We start from the raw sequence: 10,645 nt of genomic DNA, 5'->3' as shown, positions 1-10,645 counted from the left end.
AGCACACTGTTGTGTTGTCAGCGAAGGTAACTGTCCTGTTAAAGTAAAGTGGCAGAAGCAATAGGGCATATAAGCTTGTCCAGAGATTGAGGAAAGCTAGTGTAGTATAAATAGATGCCAGTGTTACAAAAGGGAACATTATAGAATAAGTGAAAATACAGATGCTGAAATAGGCAGCTTAAAGTACATGATATGATGTGTTTTTTCCAAGTAATTTTGAAGCTGATCACATACAGTATATGACATATAATGAAGTCATGAACCGTGCTATGACAGACATTTAGGTGGAGAGTAAGATCGTCACATATGGCTGGAGACCCATCTGATTGTTACTGTGTTGGAGGGACACACAAGGTGTGTGATTGCTTTGGATGTGCCTGGCCGAGGACAACCATGGGTCATACAATGTACAGCACCTGCAGAACTGGGAGCAGAGCACTGAGATGGAGCAGGTTGCAGAACAAGCAAGGACTAGCTTGTGATTTCCCTGCTGAAAAAAGAAACAAGTCATTGTCAGAGGCATGTGACAAATGTTACTGATATATAACATGGCTCATGCCCTCACCATCCTCACCATACCTCTGTATGTTCTGTTTCCATTATCTTCAGTGAGAGCCTGTGTGAGTGCTCTCAGCTGCTCCTTATCCAATAGCTTCTGCTGTTGGGTTGTTACAGCTATGGCCTGAGACCATGAGAACATTAGCAGTTGCTGTGCTGAGAATGATACCTGGAAGGGTGAAGTGAGCAGAAAAAAAACATTCACTGTATATTTCCTTCTACTGCCTCTGCATGTAGATTGTTCTTACATTACACAGATCATACATAAAAATGATCTTCTACCATACAAACTCATCTATGCCAAACTACTTTCTTTAAATGTTTTACAATATTGCATATAAAACCAATGAAACATACAATACGAGGAAAATGGCACTAATAAGAAAATGTGAATATGTAATTACTCAACATATGTTTCACATCACAGTGTAAATAGTAAATCAATCAAATACTATTAAATTAGGCTAAATTAAAAGTAACAATCCCTGTGTTTTTGTGGGTTTCCTCCGGGTGCTCCGGTTTCCTCCCACACTCCAAAAACATACTGATAGGTTAATTGGCTGCTATTAAATTGCCCTTAGTCTCTCTCGGTCTGTGTGTGTGTATGTTAGAGGATTTAGATTGTAAGCTCCAATGCGGAAGGGATTGATGCAAATGAGTTCTCTGCACAGTGCTGCAGAATTAGTGGCGCTATATAAATAGAAGATGATGATGATGAATGCTTACAGAATTGTATTACTCCTCCATGCCTATCATGGCAATCAACTAACCTGGATGACCTAATTTTTCAATTCACTCAGACACGGAGGTCTTGGTTAAATTCAATTAGGCCAGATATTGTTTTTTTGACATGTCAAGAGTGACAGAGCAGGTATAATATAGGTCTGAAGAGCAACCTTCCATTTTTCACAAAGTATAAAAAGCTTGCGGACATTTAGGGCATTTACCCCTTCCTCTTCCGCTCCCTTGTTTTTTCTTTGGGCATGCAAAATAAATACCCTATTTATAAACCTTAAGTGCAAAATTGGAAGCTGCAGATACTTTTCCAGGTCTGTCTGCAGGTTCTCCATGACAATGCAGAATGACGTTTTCCTGTTTATACTTCTTTGCAATGATCCATTCACTTTGTATCTAACACTTTAGGAAATATGTATAATATTTTCCAATGTCATTGAAATAAAGATAAATGTTTGGTAACACACTTCCAGTTTTCTTTATCTATCTGCTGTTTAACCAATAGGAAAGTAAGTGTGGGAGGAAAGCAGAGCACCCCGGAGTAAACCCACACAAACAAGGGGAGAACATACAAACTCCACACAGATAAGGCCATGGTCGGGAATTGACCTCAGTGCTGTGAGGCAGAAGTGCTAACCACTAAGCCACCGTACATACGTAAATACATACACACACATATTTGCAATGCTTTTTTAAAATATCAATGATAGAAAAAATGTTTCTGCAGATCTGAGTTACACCATAAGGGGAGCATTTGGTGTAACAATAGTTTTTATTAAACTTTATTAATAGCCACGTGTGGTGGGTGTCTCTACAATATATTACAGTAAAGTAAATAAATAATAATTTTAAACATTACCAAGTGGGAGAAAGCAGATATGTTTGAGGAACCAATCCCTCCCTGCGACACATCTGCCTACATATTATTATTAAGAGAAATTCTGGCTTTCTTCCCTCTTCATAGGAAGTTCAGGAATAGTTAATTGTACTCTCATGTCTGCTTTTGTTAGCCGGGTAGTTAGTATTTGTATTGGATATAACATTTTTTAAATATGATAGACTTAAGAACCTACATTTAAGGATTTATATATACTTGGAAAAACAGGTGTGAAGTTAATTTATAGAGCTCTTGTATATTTGGAGAAACAAATTCCTAGGTATCAAATTTTGTGATGGGTTACTGTTAAGTTTTCCAAAGCGGTACTTACTGCAAATGTCTTAGATTGGATGAGAGATATAGCAAGAGGTGTAAGACCCTGAATCTGCCCTAGGACCAGGGCAGATAGTTCCATATCTTGCAGTCCAGCTGTGAGAAACAGGAAGAGGGGGATGTGAGATAACAGGACAGAAGACAGTACGGAATGGAAAGTGAGCACATGCATTGAGACGAAAAAGGTAAATCATACACAGAGTAAGAGACCGTAAGATATGAGTAGTAAAGTCAGCTATAAAAGTAAATGTACAAAGTAGATAAATAGAAATTCTTATATCACCAGCCACAGATCCAATCTCCCGAAAAATGTCTTCTGTCCATCCACTGACTAGTCCAAACATGTCACTGTGTGTGCAGAGATGCAGAAGAACATATAGTTGTTGCTCGGTGCACTGTAGAGCAAGTTGGCCCAAATACATCACGGCTAAGCTATAACAAAGCAGACGGGACCAATGTGATTTTAGGCTAAATACTGTAATCACTAGACAGTCATCCTACAAATAAGGGAAAAAAACACTCACCAGAATTCAAGTTGCTTGATTTGTCTCATGTCTCCCTCTGGTAAGCCACATATTACATACCCAAAAGTCACCAAGTGCAAAGCATCTAGATCCTGCGCTGTGATACCATGAGTGCGCATAAATCCACTGACCAGAGTCTTTAACTGCAGAGAATAATACAAACATTGTTGAAATAGAGGACAACGTGAAGCAGAATGAATGAGAAGATAATCCCTCATTAAGATCTTATGATGAACATTAACACAGGTTTGTAATGGGCGAAGAATACAAAACTGTCCAAGAACATAGGGTATGATTTGGGAGGAAAGGATGGACACAAGTAGTTGGAGGGCATCTACAAACACAGGGGTTAGTTTACTAACACTGAATTTTGCACTGAACCACAAGAACCAACTAGCTTATAGAGGTCTAGCGGAAGTTAGATAATAAAATGTGTTTGAGGTGTGGTCAGAGGTGGTGAAGTCACTACAGGAAGTAATGAAACCTCACAACCATGGATGTTGTAGTATTTGACATAAAAACAAGGGACAAGCAGGTGTGCACTTGTTTTCTGTATGCTGTTACCTGGCTCATAGTCCAGTCTTGCTCTTTTCCAAAAGCCTCCATGACTTGCAGGTCTGCCAGAGAAACCTCCTGAAGCTGCTTTTCACTAAACTGAGTGGCCAGGCGGCCGAGCCGAGTAAGGACATGGGCAGGTAGCACAGGTATTGGACCTGCTATCTGTTAAAGAAAATAATTAAAAACTCAGTTCATCTACGTGATTTCCTATTTATCTCAACTTTTTGGTATAAAACCAGCAAGTCATACCTCAAGCACTCTGCCCAATAGAGGAGCCAGCTCAGTGGTTGGAATATCAGGATCCTGACCAATTTCTTCAAGACAGTCCATAAAATCCACCGTTGTCATTTGCAGAAGTACATCTACACCCCAGGCAGAAACAATGCTACCACGGAGAACGCCACACTCTAGTGCTAGATGAGATATAGGAGAGAGAAATGGGTAAGTGGCATTTTGGTATTTTAAGAGTAATAATGTTGGTGGAAGATGACCACTTATCCAGTTTGGCCATTTCTGCAGGATCTACTTGATCTTTGATCTTGTTGCTCAGGGCCTGAACCGACACCAGAAATGGCCTGAGTGTGTGGTTGGCTTTAGTGGGGATTGATTTTGTATTTTGTTTCTCACCTGAAATCTTTGACCAGGAAGGAGCCAGATATGAACGCTGCAGCAATGCCCGTTGTCTCTGTGTGATCTCTGCACGCTGTACAGTGCTCTCATTCTGTCTACAGGCAGCGCCCAGTGGCGATTTTCTCCATTTGCGTTCCTCAGATAATATTTGTATTAGCCAACTGCTTGAGAGTGAAGCCTTAAATAGATACATACAAGAAACAACATGCAGAATCTGAGAGACATATCAGGACACAAGATGACTCAATGAAAGACACATATGAGTAATGAAGGCTGATACTAAAAAATACATCCATATAGAGAGAACAGAGATACATAAAGAGAAAAGGTCTTAAGGTTGGACAGGTCATTTCCAGTAAGGAACTTTATTTAATGAAGTGAACAAATAGTTGTATTATATAAATTGCGCACTAGTAAACACAATGGGGCATATTGAATTAGGATTCCGGTCCGTGGTAATGCGCGTTACCGCGGAACCTGCGCAGTATTGCCAGTAATACCGTACCGCAATAACACGGATTTTCGTACGCAACCCTATGGGGTGCGATCGAAAATCCACTTTATTGCGGTACCGTGGATTAACTTTGCGGCCTGTTCCGGTGCGATCCCGCGAATCGGAAACGTAATTAAATATGCCCCTATGGGTCTGATTCATTAAGGAAAGTAAGGCAAAAAAATGGGTACGTTTTTTCCTGGACAAAACCATGTTGCTATGCAAGGGATACTATTTTGCACATAAGATAAATACTGGCTGTGTAGCCAGTATTTATCTTATGTGCAACACAAATACTTAATAGCTTTATTTGTACACTGAAATTGAATGTTGATCTAGGACATACCCTACCCCGGCGGTTCCCAAAGTGTGCGCCGCGGCTCCCAGGGGTGCCGCGGCGCTGTCACTGGGGTGCCGCGAGCCAGCCATAGGAAAAAACAAAGAGCACATAAATTTACCAATCCGCGCGGCGCCGGGACCCAGCAAACTCCTCTCTCCCGCAGCTGTCACTGACGTCGATATTCAGTGACTGCTGCGGGAGAGAGGAGTCTGCTGGGTCCCGGCGCCACGCGGTTTGGTAAGTTTATGTGCTCTTTGTTTTTTCCTATGGCTGGCTCGCGGCAGAGGACTGAGAGGGAGCGTGACAGCGAGGCAGGCAGATGGGCACAGCGGGGCAGACAGCGGGCAGACAGAGGGGCACAGCGGGGCAGACAAAGGGGCACAGCGGGGCAGAGAAGTGTGACAGCGGGGCAGATGAGTGTGACGGGCAGACAGCAGGGCAGAGAAGTGTGACAGCGGGGCAGACAGGGGCAGATGAGTGTGACAGAGGGGCAGAGGAGTGTGACAGAGGGGCAGAGGAGTGTGACAGAGGGGCAGACAGCGGGGCAGAGAAGTGTGATAGATGGGCAGACAGCGGGGCAGACAGAGGGGCAGAGGAGGGTGACAGCGGGGCAGAGGAGGGGGACATCGTGAGAAGGGCAGTGGAGGGGGGACATCGTGAGAGGGGCAGTGGAGGGGGACACAGCGTGAGAGGGGCAGTGGAGGGGGACACAGCATGAGAGGGGCAGTGGAGGCGGACACAGCGTGAGAGGGGCAGTGGAGAGGGACACAGGGTAAGAGGGGCAGTGGAGGGGGACACAGAGGGCAGAGGAGGGGACAGCGTGACAAAGGGCAGAGGAGGGGGGGACATCGTGAGAGAGGGCAGAGGAGGGGGGACATCGTGAGAGAGGGCAGAGGAGGGGGACATCGTGAGAGAGGAGGGGGGACAGCCTGACAGAGAGCAGAAGAGGGGGGACAGAGGGCAGAGGGGGCAGTGTGAGAGAGGGCAGTGTGTCTGGATGCAGAGGGGGCAGTGTGTCTGGATGCAGAGGGGGCAGAGTGCCTGAGGGCAGAGTGTATGGATGCAGAGGGGGCATTTTTGCATACAACTAAATAAGTATTTCTGTCCTGACCTAAATACTTATTACATTTTTTTGACCCAACTACTTCTAAAACAGGACTGCTCAATAATTATTTTGGAGGGGTGCCTTGAAAAAATTTGGAGACTCTAAGGGTGCCGCAAACTGCAAAAGTTTGGGAACCACTGCCCTACCCCAATTATAATTCTGCCATCACATTTTAAATTTACCTCCCCCTCCAATGCAACATGGTTTTGCCAAGGTACAAAGTTACTTATTTATTTTCTTGCTTTACTCTCCTTAATGAATCAGGCCCTATATAGAGACTATATCATGTCAGCTCGCAAATAAGCCAGGACTTACTGTGTTTAGGGTCTGTAGAGAGTGGAGTGGCAGCAGAGGGACCAGCCTGTCCAAACGCTCTAGTACATGAGACGTCCAGAGTGTGGGAGACCTGAATACAAAAGTGAATAATAGCATGTACCTAAGGATACATGGAGGTACAGCCAGTGCTAAGATTTATCTCCAGAAAGCCATGCTAAGCAATACTATTTGGAAATTCCTTCAGAATATATGACAGTCACAGTGTATTTGTTCTCTATCTCTATCAGTAAGGTAATTCTTGTACCTTTCTGTTTTCCACACATCTGCCACTTACCCAAAGCCACTTGGCTCTTCCAGTAGCTGTGCTAGCAGTGGTTGTATCTTTTGAGGATAACAGTAATTAGTCACATCTTCTACGCTTTGCCTTATCAGCCCATTGGACACTGAAAGGTAGGCTGAGCCTCTGAGGAATGGAGTTAGGACCCCAAGGGCCACAAATTGTTCTAGTGGGGAAGTGGCCACTGCTGAACTCTGCAAAGAAAATAAGGTTTGGAGTAACACTAAATGCAAAACTTTGTGAGATAGATATGAGAAAGATAGATAGATAGATAGATAGATAGATAGATAGATAGATAGATAGATAGATAGATAGATGATATTACTGTCCACTCACCAAACAATGTATCACTGCATCTAACAAGGCTGAGCGACGCTGCTGAGATAGGTCAGTCACGTACTGAGCCTCTGACTTTATTATGTGCAGTACATATCTACAGCTCTTCACTGGGAGGATAGATACTGCACTGGGCCTAAAACAGGTATATATATTAGTTAGATTGCAAAACAAAAAGGTGTTTGACAATCACCTTTTTTTTTAAACTAACTTTTCATTTTGAAATGACAACTTGTACAAACAGAACAAATAAGCAAAACATATTCAACAATATACCATTAATCCAATAATAACTATACAAAGCAAGACAAAATAACATTGTATGTCATATTAATTATGTATGAACTTAAGTGTAACTAAGGAGGGAAGGATAAAGGGTGTTAAGAAGCAGTCAGCTTTTATATATGGTTAGAGGGCTTCCACATTCCTACAAACAATCTACATTCGACATTACAAACAGATCACATTACACTGTCCATATATTTATACTGTACAATTAATTACACATACACAAGGACATCCAATGACAGACAGACACAAAATATCACAAATAGATGTATAAAACACTGCCTTGCAAAAACAATCATTCTGCAGAACATCTGTTGGCCACAAGTGATATAATATTGGGTTTGCTTATACGTTTTAGAGCAGACAGTATTTACTGATTAAAAAGAAATTCAGACACATGCAAGGCTGGATCTTTTGGAACAAGCAGCACAGACAAAAATACAAAGTGGATCTGGTGTTTATTGGTTGTTAATTACTTACTGTTGTTATCATAGATTTTTAGTCCATTTTCACTATGTATCTGATGTGACTGAGAATTTAAGAGTTCGTTTGCCTATCAAATAACATTTCTTATTAGCTGTACTTATCTTTGACTTACTGGATCTCAGCAATATGTTGTGAGCTTAAACTATACAACAGCTGTAGGGTTGGAGGAAGAGTCATTATTTTGTCCAGCACACAGCGAACCTAAACAAAATAAAAGTTGGGAATGATCAAAACAGTCATAAGGAACGTTACGAAACATAACACATAAGAGGCTTGGATAGGGGTAAGACCAGCAATCATGGGGCTCATTTAGAGGTGGAAGCATTTGTACTCTAACCATAAGTAGGAAAAGACGCATGCAAAAATAGCATATTTGAGTCAAAAACCGTAACATATGAACCAAACATAGCATAGTATAGAGATGTGTCTTGATAGTGTTAGTAGTAATTGCAAAAGGCACTTTATCCTATTTGTATATAATATAATGTTGACAGTTATTAATAAATGCAAAAGTTGCATTTTCAATAAACAAACACAAGTACAAAATACAAATTAAATTAAAATACATATGTGTTTTCCTCTTTAACAATCAAATGGCAATCTTCTTTACTTCAGTAGCCCAAATGGAAATGTCAATTAAGTAATTAGAATAGATGGCTGTAACTTGACAATACATAACCGGAACACTAATGACTTAAGTGATATCAGCTGGAGGGGTCAATGTGCATTCAGCCAATCAGAAGCGCTAGATAGTGCTATTAATAGTCATCATTGGTTTTTGTTGCACAAGCCGACCAGCCAAAGCAAGTGATACAGTTCCTGATAGGCGTATCTGCAGATGTCTGAATATGTCACAATTACAGCAAGCCCTTACTGTACTCAGACTATGCTTGCACGCTCCGGCACGCCCACGCTCTCTAAATGAGGCACCTTGTTTGTACTATGGACAGTGGCAATATAACTACATAGTTACTATTATCAGAGTCCCTTATGACCTAGGCACAGGGACAAGCACTAGAATGTGTTTTATTAGAGTTATCTGTGATGCATTTTAACCAATCCTTTCATGTTTTTATGCAGCAAGATGCCTTATTCCCAAATACACTAAAATGGATAGAATACTTCATAATGTATTCGTCATAGAATAGTTATAAAAACAAAAACCAATCATAGCGGTTTACTGGAAAAATAACATAATTTAGAGCTAAACTATACAAGATCGAATGACTTATTTTGTAGTTGTTTGTTTCGTATGTGGTGATTTATCAATGTGTATGGCAAGTGATTAATCTTATGAGATTTAATTGCAGAAACTAAACTATTACTATTACTTTGTGAGGTCAATGCATTGCAAATTCGCTACAGGTTTTGGTGAACTTTGGATAGGACCATGGATACTGCCACCACTTCTAGACCACAGAAGTGTCAGATTCTGGCAGTTCTTCAGTCCTGGGAGGAATCAGACTCTGAATTTTCCTCCCAGGAGGAAGGTGAAGTGGCTGAAAACTCTGAGCCTGAAGATTCCTTGTGCCCCCGTGAGGACTGCAACAGCCGCAGGTCACTCCCCAAAGCTTCCCTGGGACAAGCAAAGGAGGAGGAATCTCAGAGAGGGACATAGAACGGGGGGAACACTGTTTATAGTTGATTTTATCAACCAAATTTACCCTGCAGTTAAACTTTAGGTTTTTGAAAACTGCATGACAGGTAAACTTTAAATAACAACTCTACCTTGCCATTGAAATTCAATATATATTTTTTTATTTTCTTTGCAATTTTGTATGTATCTGTAGTTCTGTAACTTGTGTTGGGCTAGCTGTGTGTTTGGCGTTATTGCCTAGTCTCCCACTTTTATACAGAGGGGATGTGGTAGAATATCAGGCCATACAGCTTCTAGTAATTTGGTGTAGGGGGCAATCAGGAGGAAGCAGTGGCGGAATTATCATTGGTATGGCAGGTGCTGTGCAGCGGGGCCCATGGAGATAATGGGGCCCATTACATGGCAGATGCAAAGGGTCAGAGGCCCCAGTTCCCTCCTCCCCATCTCCCTGCACCAGGCCCACAGCTGGCTAGTTCTGCCTCTGGGTGGAAGATAATATATATGAATATGTAAGTAGGTGAACAACAGACATAAACAGTACATATCTTTTCCAAACAAATACTGTACAATTCTCACCACTTGTGGTGGCAATGAATAGATGATGTCACGGAAATCTTTCATCATTTGTATGATGTTATCTTGCAGAATATTTTTCAGGGAGTCACAGCTAGTTCCGGTAATTGAATTTTCTGATAACCTAGAAGTAACAATGATGAGTTTTACCGACACTGAGATGAAGGATTTGAATTTATTATTATCCGGATTAAAAAGTGTTGGCAATATCTAGGACTGTGTGGAGAAAGTCTGGTGACTAGTGTGAACCATAAAGTCATAATGGACAAATTCATTATGACTTTGGATTGTTTGGATGATTTATAGGAATGGGAGCACTGACATTATAGAATGTGTATGTCGGATTGAATGATCAAAAATTAACTGTCTTCAGTCAGAATGCAAAGTCTGGTCTATTAACAGTAGGTATCAGAAATCAGGGTGCAGGAATTAATGGCAGACATTTGATGACAATGACAATGATATCTGGTTATTTGGCCCAAATACTGGATTACCAGATCTGAGCACTTTGGCTCTACAAGTGTCTCATTCTGTAATTAAACTGAGTAACCAGATTTGCTCATGTATGGCTGATTAGCTTCTAATAAGCTGCATTTAAC

At 41.4% G+C, this 10,645-nt stretch overlaps 1 protein-coding gene across 1 annotated transcript; it reads right to left on the bottom strand.

The window, feature by feature from the left end:
* Positions 1–398: 398 nt before the first annotated feature.
* Positions 399–3,600, bottom strand: LOC142150718 (stereocilin-like). Its single transcript, XM_075205915.1, has 6 exons — positions 3,592–3,600; positions 3,028–3,170; positions 2,787–2,935; positions 2,502–2,599; positions 580–727; positions 399–487 (listed from the first exon to the last, which is right to left on the bottom strand). The coding sequence occupies exons 1-6, from the start codon at positions 3,598–3,600 to the stop codon at positions 399–401; spliced, it is 636 nt and encodes a 211-aa protein (XP_075062016.1).
* Positions 3,601–10,645: the final 7,045 nt, after the last annotated feature.

Source organism: Mixophyes fleayi, chromosome 4, assembly GCF_038048845.1.
Source record: "Mixophyes fleayi isolate aMixFle1 chromosome 4, aMixFle1.hap1, whole genome shotgun sequence".
Lineage (NCBI taxonomy): Eukaryota > Metazoa > Chordata > Amphibia > Anura > Limnodynastidae > Mixophyes > Mixophyes fleayi.
The sequence above is the reverse complement of the archived record's forward strand: the minus strand, read 5'-3'. Positions and strand labels throughout refer to the sequence as shown.

Bases quoted from the DNA above. Each gene is read 5' to 3' on its own strand.
- LOC142150718 (XM_075205915.1), bottom strand. The intron at 2,936-3,027 runs GTGAGTGTTTTT...GCTTTGTTATAG, and splicing joins ATCAAGCAACTTGAATTCTG to CTTAGCCGTGATGTATTTGG. The intron at 728-2,501 runs GTAAGTACCGCT...TCACCCTTCCAG, and splicing joins TCCAATCTAAGACATTTGCA to GTATCATTCTCAGCACAGCA.